This window comes from Hermetia illucens, chromosome 1 (genome assembly GCF_905115235.1).
Source record: "Hermetia illucens chromosome 1, iHerIll2.2.curated.20191125, whole genome shotgun sequence".
Lineage (NCBI taxonomy): Eukaryota > Metazoa > Arthropoda > Insecta > Diptera > Stratiomyidae > Hermetia > Hermetia illucens.
In genome coordinates, this window is record NC_051849.1 from 198,782,664 (window position 1) to 198,803,024 (window position 20,361).

At 41.3% G+C, this 20,361-nt stretch overlaps 1 protein-coding gene across 4 annotated transcripts; it reads right to left on the reverse strand.

Annotated features, from left to right (window-relative positions):
• Window positions 1-4,386: 4,386 nt before the first annotated feature.
• Window positions 4,387-18,471, reverse strand: LOC119646559 (mitochondrial basic amino acids transporter). 4 transcript variants are annotated; one of them, XM_038047038.1, is made up of 5 exons: window positions 6,143-6,262; window positions 6,061-6,071; window positions 5,880-5,983; window positions 5,229-5,690; window positions 4,387-5,165 (listed from the first exon to the last, which is right to left on the reverse strand). In XM_038047038.1, exons 3-5 carry the CDS (start codon window positions 5,911-5,913, stop codon window positions 4,519-4,521), a joined length of 1,143 nt encoding a protein of 380 aa, XP_037902966.1. In that variant the 5' UTR covers window positions 5,914-5,983; window positions 6,061-6,071; window positions 6,143-6,262; the 3' UTR covers window positions 4,387-4,518. The 4 variants fall into 4 exon arrangements, with proteins under 4 accessions (XP_037902966.1, XP_037902965.1, XP_037902967.1 ...); XM_038047037.1 differs by lacking the exons at window positions 6,061-6,071; window positions 6,143-6,262 and adding an exon at window positions 18,080-18,471; XM_038047039.1 differs by lacking the exons at window positions 6,061-6,071; window positions 6,143-6,262 and adding an exon at window positions 18,080-18,471 and having other exon boundaries at window positions 5,229-5,707.
• Window positions 18,472-20,361: the final 1,890 nt, after the last annotated feature.

Consider the following 20,361-nt stretch of genomic DNA (forward strand, 5'->3'; position numbering starts at 1 on the left):
GAACCTTCTTCCCCGTCTGTACCAGGAAAAACGGAAGAAAAAGAAGTTGGCGATGTGGACACAACTGGTCTAACACCGGTATGTGGAAACAGATCCATGCAGCTCGAATACCGAGAACTTGAGAGGCCTTCTAGCCGACGACAACGGAAAGCACGACGAATGAAGGTGAAGTTTCTTGAGAATGCGGACATAGACGTTGCTACACTACCAAGTGTGGCGATATCCAAAAAAATCGGACGCAAGAATACGGAACTTTCGGCGGAAGGTGAGAACAAGTTGGTAACCCCGGTGAGATCCACACTGCATGCAGCAAACTTTTCAATAAGCGGCGGTTTTCATATTAGACTGCATTATATTTCTGGTTCAAACCCAGATCGAAGCGTGGATTGGTACCCACGATGGAGCATAAAACCTGGGAAACGTCTGCTGAACCAATACCAACAGCTCTACTATCAAACCCTATCTCCACCACCACATGGTGATCGCTTGGAGCGTTTTCTTAACGAAAAGGTTGAAAATCAACGTTACGAAGTCGCAGAAGGAGCCTCGGACGGGATGGACTTTACAACGATGAACACGGCAACGATAACGGAATAACTATTTGTGCATTTTCTTATGGAAGGTGCGCTTCCTGTACAGAGATGGAGTTATCAAGCAGCTAGCCGATACCCTGTCTCAATATAGGACTGATGTATCAGCGTTGCAGGAAATGCGTTGGACAGTGACCGGTTTCCAGGAGAAGATCCACTGCACCATATATTCTAGCGGCCATCCAGTAAATCATGTGCTCGGAGTAAGTTTCTTACTCAGCCAAAAAATGAAACCTGTTGTTATTGGCTTTGAAAATATAAGCGAAATGCTATGCACTCTGCGTTTGCGAGGAAAATTTAGAAATATAAGCCTCATAAACGTTCACGCCCTTACAGAGGAGACTGCAGAGTTGGAGAAAGATACCTTCTACGAGGCAGTTGAGCGGACCCTCGAAGTCTGTCCCAAGTATGATATCAAAATCATACTTGGAGATTTTAACAATCAAGTAGGGAAGGAGCTCGTATTCAGGCGATACGTCGGCTCCCATAGCTTACATAGGGATGCCACTGATAACGGACTGCGGATTATTCAGTTAGCAGTATCGTACGAAGTGGTTGTTGAAAGTCCCTGGTTTGCGAGGAAAGCGGTCCAAAAAACATACATGGGCCTCTCCAGATGGGAACACTGTCAACCAAACTGAACATGTGGTGATTGAATGCCGCCACCTCTCAGCCTTGATGAATGTCAGAACATATAGGGGGGCCAATATAGACTCGGATCACTATCTCGTTGGCATGGTGCTCCGAGCTCGAATAACAATACCACCTAGAATCCCCTCTGACAATCAGGTGAGAGTGAACACTGAAGCCATCCACAACACAACCCTCCGCGACACTTATAAGAGGGAAATGGATGCCGCAATAACCGCAGTCAACAGAGGACCTGGAGATGAAGCATCAACTAATGATCTTCACAACCACCTGAAGAACGTTATCATGGATACGGCCACAAATATACTTGGCCCCAGCCGCAAAAGGAGTCGGAACGGCTGGTTTGACGATGAATGTAAGCTAGCAACGGAACGGAAGAATGCCGCATACCGAATAATGTTGCATTCTCAAAGAACGCGGGCACGCGCAGAGACTTATCACGAACTCCGTCGAGCGGAGAAGCGACTTCACAGACGGAAAAAGGAAGCCTGGGAGAACCAAAAAGTCTGTGAACTAGAAAAATACAGGGAACAACCGCACCAGGCGCGGAAGTTTTACTAACAAGTCAGCAGGATGAAGCCTTATACACCTCGATGCTCATCCTGCCGAGACAAAGAGGGAAATCTGATTTCCGACAGAATGGGCATATTAGAGCGATGGGTTGAGTACTTTGATGAGCTACTGAACAACCAGAACATCGGCGAGTTGGAGGTCCCGCCAACTGAAGACGACGGACAAATACTGCCACCACCAAGTTTAGGAGAAACAGTCCGTGCAATTCATCGGCTAAAAAATCATAAGTCGCCAGGAGCCGATGGAATTACAGCCGAATTGGTTAAATATGGAGGCGACCAGTTACACCAAGTGGTTCATCAACTTGTGCTCAAGGTATGGGACAGCGAATCAATGCCTGACGACTGGTAACGAAGCATTATCTGTCTCATACATAAAAAGGGGGATATCACGCAGTGCAGCAATTATAGAGGTATCACGTTGCTGAGTACCATCTATAAGATATTCTCCTCTATCTTGATAGACCGGATAGCTCCATACGCCCACAACATCATTGGGCCATACCAAAGAGGCTTCACTTCAGGTAAATCATACGGCAAACGATGGAAGAACTGTTGGAATATGGATGTCAGTGCACCATCTTTTGATCGACTTTAAGGTCGCCTATGACAGCATAGCCAGGGTATAGTTGTGCATAGCCATGAGAGAAACTGACTAGACTGACCCTGTCCAATGTGCGAGGTCAGATAAAAGCAGCAGGATCACTCTCGAGACCATTCAACATCAAAAACGGTCTAAGATAAGGGGATGCCCTATCATGCGTCCTCTTCAACTTGGTCCTGGAGAAAGTGATTCACGTTGCAGATGTAAATGCGAGAGGTACCATGCTCTTCAAGTCCAATCAAGTACTGGCCTACGCTTTCGTTCGAAACGTCTCTCCATAGGGTCAAAGCTCTTACTGTACAAGGCTATGATCTGGCCAGTCCTTATATATTCCTCGGAAACCTGGGTTCTTAATAAAAAAAATTGCGAACTCTTAACCGAGTTCGTGAGAAGAATCCTCCGAAGAATTTTTGGCTCCGTACATGAGGATGGACGATTCCGTAGCCTACATAACGACGAAATCTATGAGCGATACTACAACAGGTTACGGTGGGCGGGTCACTTAATCCGTATAGATGAGGATGATCCAGCCTGAAAAGTTTGTAAGGGCAATATCTATGGTAGAAAAAGTAGACTAGCAAACAAGCTTCAACTTACTAATATACTATCTTTACGGTAGTTCCCGATAACGCAGCTAATATGCTAGGAGTTGTCCATTTAGGAGGATCGCGCTCTATCAGCTGTTTTGCACATACCTTGAATTTAGTTAGAAAACTTAAATATTTCCATAGTAGCGTTCAAGGGGCCAAAAAAAAATTGGAATTCCACCTACGATTTGTTGGAGAGAATGCTGAGGATAAAAGATGCCGTCATTGCAACAATTGCCCTAGTAAGGACTGACCTAGGTCTCTCACCTGTCGACTGGGTTATTATCGAAAAGACTGTTTCTATCCTTAAAATATTTTATAAAGAAGAAATCAGCGGCATCTACGGTCATAATATTATATATTGCGCAATTATGGAGAAACACATACAAAAATCCATCGATGAAATAACTTGCGTTAAGCTTATTTCAACTTAAGAGAACATTATGTTACGCGTTTCGGCGACATTGAAAATAATGCTCTCCTGGCTGAAGCACCAATTTTAGGCCCAAGGCTAAAAAAAGGGATTTAGTAACTCCCAGAGCTCACCCTCGACGATTACCTACCTTGTCGTGGTGAGGGAGCTCAGTAAGGAAGATCCTCTAGGAAACGAGAGGTGACACCTGAAGCCAAGCGGTAATTAAAACCCCAAGCCAAGGTGTGACTATCAAGCTTAGGGTTGAATGGTTACAGGGGTTAAGATGTGGCCGTTAACGGCGAACTCTGAGTGCCAGACGACCCACAGTTTCAATCAGCCTTGTCTCGGCAAAAAAGGGGTTCTCCGGAGATCGACTTACTTTCCGCGATAAAACTGAGGCAGCCAATTATGAGAAAAAAAACCAAAAACCTAGTAAAGGGGCAACCCTAAGCTCATCGATGGAGGACCTGAGTTTAGACTCAGATTCTCCACTTGTTCAAGTGGGAACCAATTTAATTGGGACCCAGTCCTTAACGGAATTGCCGAAGCAGGTCCCTTCTGTCAGCACTCCTGACCCCGGGCGCCAATCGACGCCACCTGCTGAGGTTTAAGTCTTGCTCATGGGTAAGCGCCTGTCTACGGACGGGAAACCCAAGCGGCAGTGGCCGTACATATAATTGGGATTTACCAATGTCAGTGGGATAAATAAATTAAAAAAATTATGAAAAATAAAAACAACACATTTTTGGTAGCTTTTTTGAAGAAATATGCACTGCATATGTATTCACTGAGAATCATCGTCGTGTTGAATAAAAATAAAAATTAATAAAAATAAGGAAAGAGATAATAAATGAAAACGGTGAGGAATATCAAGCTAAGACTGCATCGGACTTCGACCTGATGACGTAGCAGGTAAGGCAATGTATTTTACTACTTTTCAAGCAAATACAAACTCAGAAAGTTTTTAGGGGCGTGCTAAGCATTTTTTATTTTATATAAAATTTTTATAAATAAATAAAACAGTTAAAAAATGAAAGTAGAATAATAAACCGTAAAAATAAAATAGAGAATATTTACATAGTCCTAACCGGGCATAGAATCAATGACTTATTAAGCAATAATCATCCTCCATGTGTTTCCTGGAATGACAGAAAGACTCCGTATTGAAATCATAGTAGCTATAGTGATCATCATAGAGATCATTAGCAAGCTCCACTATTTCCGCACTGCAAACCGCTTCGCTGAAAGCACCAAAGAACAGCAGACTCTTAATCAAATGTGATCTTCGTCGAGAATGTTCATGATGATCCTCGTGAAACTTGAAATGATGTCCGGTATGGGGGCCAGCCACGGGAGTATGTTGCGAACTCATAATCACCAAAGGTTGTGATTGCTGTATGTTCACATTCAGACGAAAATTCTCGGCAAACTTCAAAGTCCAGGAAACAACCAAAAAGCAGGCAGCATTCATAGGAAACGCACGAAGTAGTGTTGAGCAAAGACCTCTTGTGTAGAATGATAGCCCTTCTGCTTGGTAGCCTTTTCGCATACAATCTCGAATTCCCGTGTATTGAGGATGTCCTGACATACCATCGGCTTGCAATCTAGATTTTACCACGTCAACGGGAAATGAAACGAGCCAGGAGAAGGTACCGGCTAGCCCGCCGGCCATAAGGGTATGTACAGCTGTTGGGTGTTGAACACAACTCATCATTACCTCGTAGCTGACGAAATAGCTGGAAAAGCCTAAGGACATAGAGAAGAACAATGAAAACGACTTGAATTCTGCAAGTAAAGAAGCAACTTTACCTGGTACGTCTCGGAATGCTGTGATACTCAGTCCTTTAAAAACCCCACGCAATCCTTGCTTTTTCCATATGTCACCAAGGCAATGAAGAGGACCTTTATATTTCGTAGCTTTTGGGAAGTTTTCTTGTAATTGCAACCTAGTTTTCGCCAACTCCATCGGTGAACATACAAAGCTCTGTATTAGACCTGCTGTGGAGCCAGCTAAAAAGTGGGATTTCAGCGATTCCGGATTATCAGTGATTCGTTGAACGTTGCCATAAACGCCAAACACAATTGCATTTACGAAAGCTACTCCCCCCAAAGGACTGGACATGCCACGATAGAGACCACGTACTGAGTCCTTAGCGATGATAGTTTTGAGACAATGGAATGTACCGCGATAGAGAGGGTTCTTGGCATCCTGTGTTTGGAGGTGAACTTTGATTGTGTCCAGTGGGTGGGAGACCAATACTCCAGCGCATCCTGGAATTTGTCGGAGACTACATTAAGATATTTTATTGTGTCAGGACCATTTGAGGATTTTGGAAATAAGAACATCTTCTTGTTGAGACCATTAAATTGGGTCAGGTCACGAATCTGTAGCTGCCCTCGGTTGAAAGAGTCAACTTTGATTAAAATTTTAGAATTATGATAATAGTAGAGTATACATACCTCCCAAGCACCCCGCGAAAAAGTCTAAGGCCATTTTTGACACTTACAGCTTTACAGCCGAAATACAGTGTTACTTTGAGGGTAGGGTTTGCCTTACGTTGAAGCTATCATAAAATAAAGATAAAATAGATAAATATTCTTTCTAAAAATATATTCAATAATAAAAGAAAACAGTATTCACATATATGTGGTTTATGTGTTCATTATTGCAGCATGAGGGACAGAAATGGAAGTGGACTACATAGAGCGGTTGAATGTAAAATCATCATTCAGAAATACCTAACGGACAACGCTTTGAAATTATTTATATTTTATTTGTAATAAAAAAGATGAAAAGTCAGAAAGATTGAAGTAAGAATAATATTTCGAATGTCATTTTTTAAAGAGTTGCTAAGAGGGCTATAATTTTGGATTGGAGAAAGAACGCAAAGTATCTAAGCACTTATGAAGAGAAGGAGAAGCTACTGGTATAACTTTAACCAGCACGATCATTATTGACAAGAAATAAACCACCCAACAGAAATTCTATTGATGAAGCACACGAGCTACATAAATGCTTTCGGAAAGGAAAAGCTAACTTGGTTGGCATGTGGCCTGACACTACAGGATCATATCATCCATAAAGTTGAAAAGTGGTTAAAATTGTGAATTTTGTGTTAGGGCCAACCTGAGGCCTGAACTCTAGGGAGGCTCTTAGACTGCACAGATAGTCATTAGCCTGACTCTTTAATATGCTTCTTCCTCCTTGGTAGACGACCAATCATTGACAGTCATGCTTCTTTCATGTTATTTTTGGCTTCGCCAATGAACCTTCTCCTGCCTTTAGAAAATAGCTCCTCCCACCAGGGGAAGCCATCATGTATACAGTCGATAACACTTTGAGTTGTGACTATCAAACCAATAATCGCCTAACCACTGTGGCCAGAAAATGTGGCTCCAATTTCGACATTATGAGGGTGGATAAGGTCCCATGCATTTAAACGAACTTCAACTGAACTAACCTCTACGGGGACTCAGAGTCGAGTCCTAGAACTGACCTAGCTAAAACTTGTGAGGAGGAAGCTTAAAGGTTACTAGATTGGGAGGTTGCGTTGTTTTCTCCCAAGACGTCTACAATGCCCTTATAAGTAATGGTGCTGCCAATTATTTAGGTGCCTTTACACATGATAAATTTAGGAAATCGAAATGGAACATGTTATTTTATGGTGTCCCAGGAACAGCTGCCAAATTTGAGCTTCGCATTAGTAGACGAAAGGGCTTTTTTTCAGCAATATATAATGCTTGGATGGGAATCGGCATAGTTTAAAGAGAAATAAAATAGGTTTCCTGAAGTCCGATCTAGTCTGAATCGAGAACCCAGAGATGTTGGCTGGGATTCAGGAACTTGTACAGGTCATTGAAAGACGTCTAGGTGTTTATCAGCTAACGAACTTTCCATCATTAGAGTCGAAAGTTACAGATTATTGTACTGCAAAAAAAATCCGGATAGCTGAGTGGTTAGAGCACAAGGCTGTCGTACGGAAGGTCGCGGTTCAAATCTCACTGGTGGCAGTGGAATTTGTATCGTGATTTGACGTCGGATACCAGTCGACTCAGCTGTGAATGAGTACCTGAGTTAAATCAGGGTAATAATCTCGGGCGAGCGCAATGCTGACCACATTGCCTCCTAGTGTACCGTTACGGTCTTGAATGAAGTGCTCTAACACACTTCAAGGCCCTGATCCAACATGGATTGTTGCGCCAACGATTATTATTATTATTAAAAAAAATCCAATCGTTCCCCAATTAGTCGCGGGACTGAAGTAGCATAGATTCCGATAATAAACTACAGTGTTTCCCAGCAGCCATAAAATCTACAGTCTTAAATATTGGGATAACTGCATTCCGAGAAAAAATACGCCGTACCATCATGGACCCGCCTCCATGTTTGACCATCGGCACTCGGTATTTGACCTCCTAACATTTTCCAAAAGCTAGTCGAATCAGACGAATTGCTGAAAAGAGCATATATTTTGATTAGACGAATCATCCGTTTACATGTCATTCAATGTACTCTTTTCATCATCAACGACGCAACAACTGGTCGGTCTAGGTCTGCCTTAATAAGGAACTCCAGACATCTCGGTTTTGTGCTGAGGTCCACTAATTCGATATCCCTAAAAGCTGCTTGGCGTCGTGACCTACGTTATCGTTCCATCTCAGGCAGGGTTTGCCTCGTCTTTTTTTCAACCATTGATATTACCATTATAGGCTTTTCCGGCTGAATCATCCTCATCCATACGGATTAAGTGATCCGCTCACCGCAGCCTGGTTAGCCGGATTTTATCCACAACCAGACGGTCGTGATGTCGCTTATAGATTTCGTCGTTATGTAGGCTACAGAATCCCTGGGGGCGAAAAATTCTTCGGAGGATTCTTCTCTCGAACGCGGCCAAGAGTTCACAGTTATTTTGCTAAGAACCCAAGTCTCCTAGAAATAAATAAGGACTGGCAAGATCATTGTCTTGAACAGTAAGAGCTTTGACCCTATGGTGGCAAAACAGTTTTTGTAAGCTAAAATAGGCTCTGTTGGCAGCCAACAACCGTGCGTGGATTTCATCGTCATAGCTGTTATCGGTTGTGATTTTCGACCCCAGATAGGAGGAATTTTCAACGGTCTCAAAGTTGTAGTCTCCTATTTTCATTATTTTCGTTTGACCAAAGCGATTCGATGTTGTTCGTTCTTTCGGTTTTGGTTTTGGCGCTGACGTTGCCACCATATATTTTGTCTTGCATTCATTAATGTGCAGCCCAAGATCTCGCGCCGCCTGCTCAATCTGGATGAAGGTAGACTGTACATCTCGGGTTGTTCTTCTTATAATGTCAATATCGTCAGCGTAGGCTAGTAGTTGGGTGGACTTGAAGAGGATGGTGCGTCTCGCATTCAGGTCATGCATCGCCAATCATTTTCTCGAGGGCCAGGTTAAAGAGGACGCATGATAGGGGTGAAAAGATGGTGCAACTGATGCCCATATTCCAACATTTCCATCGCTTGCCGCAGAGAGAAAATCTGATCTGTTGCAGATTTGCCTGGAGTGAAGCCACCGGCTATCCGGCTTAGCAAGATAGCGGAGAATATCTTATAAATGGTACTCAGCAACGTGATACCTCTGTACTTGCTGCACTACGTGATATTCCCTTTTTTATGTATGGGACAGATAATGCCTGGTTGCCAGTCGTCAGGCATTGATTGGCTGTCTCATACTTTGAGAATGGTACTCTCTTGCGTAACAGTTTTTACCGATGTTAATGGCTTTCGAGTGGGTCCGAAAGTAATCGGTTTTGCATCTCTAGGCATTCAAAAACGCTAGAGACCAAAGCCTCAAAATCATTGCCGGCGATTTCAACGCGTGGGCTTTAGACTGATGAAGTCGAGTGACGAACCCCAGGGGCTAAATCTTGCTTGAAACCTTCGCGGAGCTGGACATTGTACTCGCCAAAGTTGGTTGCGTGTCCCCGTCAAGGCAGAGTACTAGGCTCAAACCTTGATCTAACCTACCTCAGTACCTCGTTGGCGAAAGGGATGGTCTGGCGGGTGAGTGAACACTATACCCACAGTGACCATCAGACCATCTGTCTCGACATCAGGAACGGGGGAGGCGACAGTTGAGTGAGCATCAAAAGCATGAAAACCACCTCTTCCTAGGAAGAGACATTCCTGACGGCTTTAGAAGAGGTTACGACCTGAAGGGAACGACGCTGGAAAAAGTGAGCCAGTTATGTCAACGGATAACTGAGGCCTGCGACTCTACAATGCCGCGGCGCAAGTTTCATTACAGTAGGATACCAAACTACTGGCGGAACCAAGAAATCGCACTGTTGAGAGCATAATGTCTGCGAGCGATTTACAACAGGCTGCTTCCGTTCGTCGAGCTAGCGGTTGGTCTATCGGAGCGGCAATATGGGTTTCGTAGAGCGCAGTTAATGTCTTTGCAACGGTCGAGGAGGACCTGGCCCCGGAAGCCTGCGCGGTGGTAACCTTTAACTCAGCCAATTGGAGTTGAATTAAGGGCACCCTGGTTAAACTGGGTGTTCTTGGTTACTTAGGTCGGATAGTTGAGAGTTACCTTTCGGAGAGACTTTTTTGGTACGAGACGGACGACGGACCGAAGGCTCCGCACTGGGGCCCCTGCTGTGGAACATAATGTATGACGGAGTGCTCGGCCTTCGCGTGCCATGGGCGTCAACATTGATTGGTTCTGCAGACGATCTCGCAGTGGTAGTAGTTGCGAAAGACCACCAGGACGTGGAAGTGAAACCATTCATGCTATCAAAGCATGACTCCAAATGGTGAAATTGGATCTGGCGGAAGATAAAACGGGTTAGTAAGCGCGGGGTCGTTTCAAAATCGATCATTAGATACCTGGGGGTAATGATCGAGTTGAGCTTCAAGGGCCACCTGGACTATGCTCGCGAAAAGGCAGCAAAAGCTAGTTCATCTCTAGCAAGGATGATGCCAAGTATGATATGATGCCCTCAACGCAGTTATTGGACCCCATAATTTCGTGGAGGAGATGCTGAGGTCCGCAGCAAACTGGAGTTCGATCAGCGGAACAGTAACTGCGATATCGGAGAAACTGAAAGAACTGGAACGAGCACGGAAAGCGCAACGGACGCGTGACTTAGTTGTGTTGGTGTAAACCAGAGCCCTCCTCGCGAAGTAATACTCCACGGTGGTTCCGCGAGGATATGGGTGGAGAAGTGGGGTGGCTTTAGTGGGTGAGAATCCCACACACTGCAGCAGCCTGGCGCAGCAGCGTCTTTTTAAGATTTTCACCTCTACCCATAAAAAAACTAATCTTAAGTCTTGAAATTCCATAGATGTGATGTCAATTGAAGTACCGAGTGTTTCGTCCATATACAATTATGCCTTGTTACTTCAAAATCAATACAAACAAGAGTTACTGACATTAATTACCTAATAAAAAATATTCATCTACACAACGTAAGACCTTGTATGAACTAACTACATATTCCAATCTTTACATTATGGACCAAACTGACCCTTAAATCCTTAAATTTGATTAAAAATCATCCCATAATTTGATGGTCTTTATCAATCATTTTTGCACTTCGTGCTCAGTACAATCTACACATTGAAGTCAAAACATAATTCAAAGTTCCAAAATTTAACTTGCTTCAATCACGGAAATGTTCCCTTCCTTAGATTATGGTTGTAACTGAATGGTACCATTTTTTCTATTGGCAAACATAAAAAGTCTGGAGTAAAAATACAAAAAAAATAACATTTTATTAGATACTTTACTTTGAAGAAACTTTTTTAAAATTTTTTTTATAGCATTTGACCCGAAAAACTTTTCCAAAAGTACTTCGTTGCCGAGGGTGTTCTACTTTTCTTACGTTGATCATGATTAGCTTTCAGTTAAATATTCAGCCTCATTAGCAGCAATCAAAAACTCGGGGTGTTATCACTTTTCCTTTAATAAAAAAGTTAGCACGTAAATATATGATTACATACATATATATAATTGCGATAATCTCTGAGTGACTTTCATTTTTTCAATAGGAGGCAGAATCATTATGATTTTCTCTGAACGAATTTAGTCGACATTGTCCAAGGTTCTCTTTTTTGAGGGTTCTGATTTCAAATGATTTATTGATGCATACATATATGATTTACTTCTGGGCGAATTGTTTTTGGTTCATTTGGAAAGACGCAAATATTTACAAAATGAGGATCATAGAGAAATTTAATTATTTATTTTACTGCGCAATTGGAAAGTTAATGACTGCAAATTTATTGTGATTTTATAGTGTGTCGCCGCTTACGTATTATCAACTTCATTAATAAATCGGAATTATCTACCCATGAAATCAGGAATGAATATAACTGATGAGCCAGGCGCATGCTATTTGCAATAAGCGTGCCACAAATTATTTAAAATGTCAGTGCTCTGAGGACTTTTCTTGCAATGAATGCAAAACTTGTCAATTCGAGGGGCTTTGAGCGCAGAATAATAGCTAGCTAGCTATGTGAGGAATGATGAGTAGCTGACAGTTCCATGGGTCCATAGTTAAAAATTCAATTGCCTTCTACTTTTTAAAAAGCCATTTACACAAATAATTTGATCTATGAAACACCATATTGATTGCAGTTCACCTCATACGCTTCACACAAGAAGCTCAGTATTATTAACAAACGTGAAGACGACAATCTACAACAGATACAAACAAGTCGGGAAACTGGAAGCTGGACGCTTCAGGTTAGAAACAATTGACCTTTACCGCACTAAAAAGATCAAGTGTCATCTTTTCAAATCTGTCCAAGCATATAAAACGGGCATTGAAAAGGTTCGACATACAACTGGTAGGATCAAGTCGTACCTAACAGCTAAAATCCCAGCTGGCTAGGGAAAAGGACCGAAAAACGGTAGAGGAGATGAGCGGTATATAGTTAGTTACCAGCATAAAATGGCAGCTTATGGCACGATGATCCACCGCCTTCTTACAACCCCACTCACAGATGAAGACTACCAGAGCGAAAAACTCTACATTATGTCTGGAATAATAAAACTTGTTGTTTCTTTTTCGTTGGTGTGAAAATTTATTCTTGCAAATACCGATATTTCGGGGACCGCTTGTTCCCTTTATCAGTGTGACACTGTCCTGAAATATCGGTATTTGCAAGAATAAATTTTCACACCAACGAAAAAGAAACAAGTTTTGTTATTTCAGATAATTAATCGTTGGAAACACCACATAATTTCACTCGGATCTACATTATCGACACCGCAAGGAAGAACGGGTATACCAGCACCACCACACGATGATCAGGAGACACGCACGAAGGTTAGAACGTAGTAACCTCACTACACTGTACACCCAACGATCGACTTTTACCGCATTAAAAAGATCAACTGTCACCTTCTTAAATCTGTCTAAGCATATAAAACGGACATTGAAAAGGTTCGACATTCAACTGGTAGGATCAAGTCGTATCTACCAGCTAAAATCCCAGCTGCCTAGAGAAAAGGACCAGAAAACGGTAGGGGAGATGAGCGGTATATATAAAATCGCTTGTCCGAAGGTGTATATCGGACAAACGAAAAAACTGGTAACTACTAGAATTAGGGAGCATATGAAGGAGGCTGCCAAAAAAGGTAATGAAAATTAACTAGCTGGACGAAAGTTTATTCATTAACAAACAGCCGGTAGACACTAGATTGAATTCCGATCTAGGTAATTGCTATTCATCCTTATTTAAAATTTTTTTAAAAAACTAATTAAAAACTTCTTCTTTTTTCAAGATCGATAGATAAGTTCTTAAAATGTAATTAAATATTCTTCTTTTTCAGGATTTAGATATAAGCCTTTAAAAACTAATTTAGCCATAATTAGAATAGTATTATAGATTTAGATCAGTATAAATATAGCTTATAAACCCACTGATGAGCCAACTTGTTAGCACAGATGAAGGGAATAAGTGATTCCAGAAATATCGCAAAATAAAACTCAACATTAGCGAATAAGAAAGTTTTATTATTTCGAAGGTTCGCTCGAAACGTCTCACCATAGGGTCAAAGCTCTTACTGTAAAAGACTATGATCTTGCCAGTCCTCATGTATTCCTCGGAAACTTGGGTTCTTAGCAAGAAAAATTGCGAACTCTTGGCCGCGTTCGAGAGAAGAATCCTCCGAAGAATTTTTGGCCCCCTACATGAGGATGGACGATTCCGTAGCCTACACAATGACGAAATCTATGAGCGATACGATGACCGTCCGGTTGTGGATAAAATCCGGCTCAATAGGTTACGGTGGGCGGGTCACTTAATCCGTATGGACGAGGATGATGCCACCCGGAAAGTCTATAAGGGCAATATCTATGGTAGAAAAAGAAGACGAGGCAGAGGCAGAGGCCAAAGATGGAGCGATGGCGTGGGTCAGGACGCCAGACAGCTTTTAGGGATATCGAATTGGTGGACCTCGGCGCAAAACGGATGTCTGGAGTTCCTTATTAAGGCAGGCCTAGACCGGATACCGGTTGTTGCGCCGTTGATGATGATGATGAAGTACAATATAGATTAAATCCTTTAGTCGGCAATGAGCTAAAATATAGACCAAAATTGTATTGGCTCCAAATTCCGATCTTTGAAATTATTATCTATGATTGTATACTTGGATTATATTAAATAAAGATTTATCTATTTGCTTAAATCAAGTAAGATTAATTTTTATTTTAAAATTGAAGTAGTCCTGAGACCGTATCCACTTGATGAATGGCCGAACCAGTTGAGAAGAAAGTCTTTCTCATGTTTTTGGTCTACTGCCCATAGGTTTTTGGCTAAGCACCCAATTTTTAAAAAATGAAGGCTAATCGTTTCATCTAGAGAGAGAGGCAAGTCATTAGACGCTGCCTTATCAACTAGACGGTTTTCGTCCTGAATATAATTCGTCGTGTTTGTGAATTTATATAAAGGAGCGAGCAACACATGTGATCGGTAACGGTGCTTCCAAGAAAGGTGAAACAGCACCAGATGAGTTATCTCTGCCATAAACGAAACCTTTAGCTTCCATTTTTTTTTAAGTTTTATGTAAAACAAAACCTTATTAAAATGGGTTTACTGTCTGTCTGTTTGTCCATCTGTCTGTCCGTCATACGAATTTTTTTTCTCGGAGACGGTTATAGCGATGGACACCAAATTTGGTAGAAAGGTGGGAACTGTGAACGCTCATATAGATAGTGAAGTAAATTCTTTTACTTCGAATTTAAGGAGGGGTTAATATACATGAAAAAGGGAGGGGGAAGGGGGGTGTAAATTTTTTTTTATCAAATATAGTCATGTGGGGTATCAAATAAAAGGTCTCGATTAGTACTTTCCGAAGCCGAAGTCTTAGTTTTGATATTTGTTGGAAAGGTGGGGAGTGCGGAGGGTTGAAAGGGATCATTTCTTTAACGGACCCATTCTCAGAAATTACCTAACCGAAAAATCTGAAAAAAATCAAGAGGTTGCCACTAAATGGTGCCTAGACACAGGAGTTCTTGTGATCCTCTTTGACTTGGCACAGCTGGTAAGCCTTCGTCATCTAAGATCCGCTAATGCTAAGTAGTGCGAGTAGACTCCCCCCTTGACAGTAACCAGCGAGACACCGACTGTACCCGTTGAAGGACTGCCAAGAGCAGAGCCCCGCCTCATTCCCCTCTATGTCTCTATGCTCGGGAACCCTGAGGAGGGTGACCTTGAGCGTGCCGCCTGGAGGATGTCGTCACTGAGTATAAGGCCTTAATGGTAATTGTCTATCTCCTATGTATGGTAAAATATGAAGCATTTCCAGAAAGTAAGTGTACAAAATTTTGCCATTATGGCCGGTAACAGTAATGCTATGATTTTTTTGGCAGAAAATAGTAATTTTGAATTTGGCGGGGGTGAAAAGATGCAACGCCATGGAAACGATGTTGAAACTGTTTTTTGTTTTCAAAGGTTTCAAGCGTGTACTGGGCAAACTCCATAAACAGTTTCATCTCATTGAAAACCTCAACTGGAGTTTCGTCCTTCACGACGTCGTCCTTGACGACGCGTGTTTCGCACTTGGTTAGATTGGATCAGCATTTTTTCCAAGAAATGATTCTGTATCAAGATTTTTCAATATACTCTCTCGAATGGTCTCATTCGAATGGTGGGGGTCGGGGCTGCTAACGTATTGAAAACCCTTCCCTAGGTCGTGAAAGCCCTCCGTTCTAGACGTGCCTCATATTTTGTGCAGAACAGTTCTATTTATAGGTATTGCAAGTCAAATTCAGAATTTGGACAATTGGAACTAATTTCAGAATTTTCCAAACTAACTTCAAACTTTTCCAAATCCATTTCAGAATTTTCTATTTCAAATTCAAACCTTCCCATTTCCAAGTCAGAATTTTTTCAATATTTTACTATCAAGTTTTATATTAGCTTTTTACCTCTGGATAAGAATAGGGATTCATTGGAAAAAATCTGGGCTGCTCACCAATTTTCTATCGTTATTTGCTTCATTAAACCAAACTGAGGTGCTCCCGAGGATGGGTAAAAGTCCCAAACTAATAACAATACCATGATCCATTAAAACAAATAATGATAGAAACTTGATGAGCCACTCAGATGTATTTCAAGGAACCTCAACTCCACCCAAAGTTCGTATAAAACTTGATAATAAAATATTGAAAAATGAAATAGATTTGGTAAGGTCTAAAGCTAATTTGGAAAGTTCTGAAATTAGTTTGGAAAATTGTAAATCATACTTACAGAACCTATATACGCCGTTCAAAGTCGAGGAGGTAGGCTCAGTGAATTCTTTAATCGGATTATTCAGGAAGGTAGAATACCATCTGACTGGGAAGAAAGTACTACAGTTCCAATATAGAAAAAGAAAGGTAGTCCAGTAGAATGTTCAAATTACCGTCCGATCCTGTTACTTTCCCATTTCATGAAGATTTTTGAACGCATTTTTGACAACCGTATTCGCGAAATCGTTGAAATAACCGTGAATCAAGCCGGATTTGTAAAAAAAACTGCGGAACAACTGACGCAATACACGCTGCGCGGTGTAAATTGCATTTCTGGCTCTAGAGAAAGCGTTTGGCTGTGTGCCGCTGCCCAGAACTGGCGCTTTAAATACCTCGGGTCAACGCTACCAGCTAATGGAGAACTGCGTTATGAAATTGCTTCACGCCTTAATGCAACCTGGTTGAAGTGGCTTCCCACAACTAGTGTTTTTTGTGATCGACATATCAACGAACGACTCAAATCTAAAATTTACCGCAATGTCATCCGTCCTGTCGCTCTCTATGTTTCTGAGTGTTGGCGACTATAAAAGACAATGAACGGCGTCTTGCGGTAATGGACGCGAAGATGTTGCGTTGGACTAGTGGCGTGACACGTTTTGATCACATCCAAAATGAGGATATTCGCGATCGATATGGGGTTGCACCGATCGTGGAAAAATTGGGAGAGAGGTGTCTTTGATGGTATGATTACGTAGACGAGAATTCACTTGCCAAGATTGGTCTGAACATCGAAGTCGATGGAAAACGACCAAAAGGCCTGCCAAAACTACGGTGGGTCGATACGCCGGATGGGGATTTAAAAGTCTCAAGATTGCACCCAGATCAGGCATTTGATAGAGTCAAATGGCGAACTCGATCACAACGAACCGACCCCGCTTGTGAACGGGACAAAGGTTGAAGAAAAAGAAGCTCAGACATAGATCCAAATTTATTTAAAATCAGTACGCCTACTAAAGATGCAGACCTGTGAATGGAATGGTATGCACGATACCGGTTACTATCGCATTCCCAACTACAACTCGCATTGTCTCGATGACGAAGGTAACAGGTAAGGATTAACAGAAAGGTAAGGCAGATCAACTTCGATTCCTTATTGTCGTCTCAAGTGCTTGCATTAGCAATAGGAAGATATCTCCGAATTGCTTCAACGGTGACCGGGTCAGCTCTTGATTGTAATGTAATCACCACAGCTACCACACCCACTATAATAGCCGCCTTATGGTAGGTATTGTATGGTTCTATTCTACTATCTTACTCGGGTCCAAGAGTTGAACATTTCATGGTGAAATAGCTTCAAATATTTTTCTTGAATAATAGTGGGCTTTTGTAAGTACATTGGAAAGTGGGAAAATAGATGAATGTATATAAGAAAATTTGATTTTTGACCTAACATATAGAGAGAGCGTGCTTCCCCGGAAACTGCTATTATCATCTATTTGGATGATATTCGGCCATTATTCGTCTAATCTAGTCAATTTAATTATCAGAGAAACAAAGTTACATTTTCGCATATACATACAGATTTTGTAGGAAATCTGTCTAGAGTTAGAGATGTGTATGAGAATCAATGGCACGTGTCGGTATGGTATTTGCTCACATTTGATGATATGGAATTTTGATTTATGTACAACTATGGCAAAGATCCATTTCCTATCTCTTCGGTCATTGTTAGGAAAGTTACTTTGTTATCTCGATTCGTAAGAGTCCACTTAAAGTTTTACTGCCTTACTTTTGTTATAAATGGGAGAAAGTAAGTATGTCCCTGTGCCATCCAATAAGGGTGACAAGTTGGGAGAAAATGAAACTGATCATATATCCGCGAGGTTGAAAACAAGGGGAATATGTATATATTATATGTTGTTTAATCACATATCTGTACTTACTTTTAGTAGGAATTCTCTTTGTGTCTTCCTTTATTCTATCCAATTGCAGAAAACAATGTTGAAAAACATAAAAATCCGATGGACATGTTTACAGTAAATCTACTTCAAAGTACTTCCACTGCCTTCCAAATCACTTTCTCTTTTATATACACTTTGGTTTTTCTTGTCCAAAGAAACGTCCAAAAGAAGGACTTCCTAGGTACACTATTGGTCAGATTGTCACAATTCAAGGATAAAAACAACCAGAATCTTTCTCGAACTTGAAAAAAACTTGTCACTGTTTTCTAAGCACCTACGTGGAAACCGGGTTTACCAAAAAACCTGAACTTGAGTCGTCCGTTTTCGCCGTGTTGAGACCCTGATGGAATTTCTAAAACTGATCGAATGTCTTATAATTGTTCAAAACTTTTCACTTCTCTAAGCATATAAGTAGCTTTTTTGTTGTTGCATTAAATGGTGGAATCTTTTGGCGGAGATAATGTGGTTCGAAACGAGATCCTACGTCGGAGGTTATCAATGAAACGTGGGTCAAAATGTTATGTTGATTTACTGATGAAGTTATATATACATATGCATTATATACAGTCTTGTGATTTGTTATAGGGAAATTTGCGTTGTTCAGGACATACTCATAGGCTTTGCTTGATTATTCAGCATATTCTGGATTCACGTAATATGGTGCAAACAGGGCTGTTTTGAAGAGAACAACATTGTGTTATATTCCATTTTGCGGAAAAGCTGCGTATAAATACGCACGATGATTCTTTCATTTTGAGACCTTGAGAGGATGTCATGAACACTATTCATTCATTATAAGGTAAATAACTATCTCAAGTAATGCATGCAATAGTCAGTAATCTTGGGTTATTTTTGCAATATTATTAGAGAAGTGATAACAATCGAATTTAATAGCTAAGACTGATGTTTGCAGCTCATGCTTACTATTAATGATGATAAGAAATGCAAATTTTAGACCTTTTCAACTTGTCAGGTCAAGACAACACTTTGTTATATTGTTTCTGATGGTTTTTTGGAACTTTATTAATAATTTAGAACTTGTTTTCGAAAAATAGGTGAACTGATATATCTTGCAGAGGCAATTTTATGATGAGAAGGCACTAAACCAAAAAATTGCATGAGATCTTCCAAATATGCATAGAGCACCTATCCTATCCAGCATCTTACCATCAATTTGGATGAACACTGTTTAATAGTGAACGGATATATAGGGAAACAAGAATGATACCTTCTAGCTGGATCCTCTCATGGGGTCAGCCGGGAAGAGCTGTTATGAGATCACCTAAGTTGTCAGAAAACCTTCCGTACTTCTCCCAAATTTAATTAAAAAGAAGGAAGCCAATTGCTTGGTCTTCCTAGAGCCTACAAACAAGAAATGTCCTTAAGATCAATTGGAAGTTTTCTTAAAACTCTGGAGCACGAGGCAATGGAACTTCAAAAATTTTAAAGAGGGGCTCGATGTTTTATTTATAATATGAACGACCGCTTGAAGACGAACGAGCACAAATGGGGAGATACTCTCCTTGATTGTGTTGGTCCATGGTCCCTCATCTTTAGGAAAAGCATCATTTTTTTTAAATGGATGCTTTTCCCCGTGGAGCTTGGAGTGATCATATGTAAGTGATAAGACACATTACTCTCAGTAAGGCGATAAATACACCGAATTGTTAATTCCAACAAACCAACTGATTCTACTTCCCTTTTAGTCACTGAATTAAATTTAGTTTATTTCCCCGAAAATGTATTTCGGCAGCTTTCTTCAGCGGAATAATCCCAACAATATCCTTGTATGTGTGTGGCTGTGTGTTTGAGGTGGGGAGAGGCGAAGCCATTGAGCACTCAGACCTTAGTGGTCCATTATACTCGATTCCTCCGTCTAACAAAATATCCCGGATTCGTTTATGTATCGCAGGATTTCCGTTAGTGGATGTGATGCTACCCGCTGCAGTTCCAGCTCATCAGGGCCAAAAATCTGATGTCTGATGTGTCCATAGGCGGGGCATTCACATAGAAAATGTTCCGTGGATTCCGCTTCTTCATTACAGGATGGACACGTATCACCTTGGATAATTCCTATTCTGAACATATGCCCAGTCAGAATGCCCACAGTACTTCTGCAAGTTTTCCTGCTTTTCAGAAGGAAAAACTTTGCAGTGTGTTTGTTTGGTTCTGATAGAAGAAGTTTGGTGTGTCTAGCAGCATTAAGGCTCAGCCACATGTCATCATGGGAAGCTTGTTCGTAGTTTTTGATACCAGCATTAGCC

Coding starts and splice junctions, on each gene's coding strand:
- LOC119646559 (XM_038047037.1), bottom strand. CDS start 5,913: ATGGCCTTAGACTTTTTCGCGGGGTGCTTGGGAG. Junction 5,691..5,879: donor TTTCGCGGGGTGCTTGGGAG/GTATGTATACTC, acceptor GACAAATTCCAG/GATGCGCTGGAGTATTGGTC. Junction 5,166..5,228: donor AGCATTCCGAGACGTACCAG/GTAAAGTTGCTT, acceptor CTATGTCCTTAG/GCTTTTCCAGCTATTTCGTC.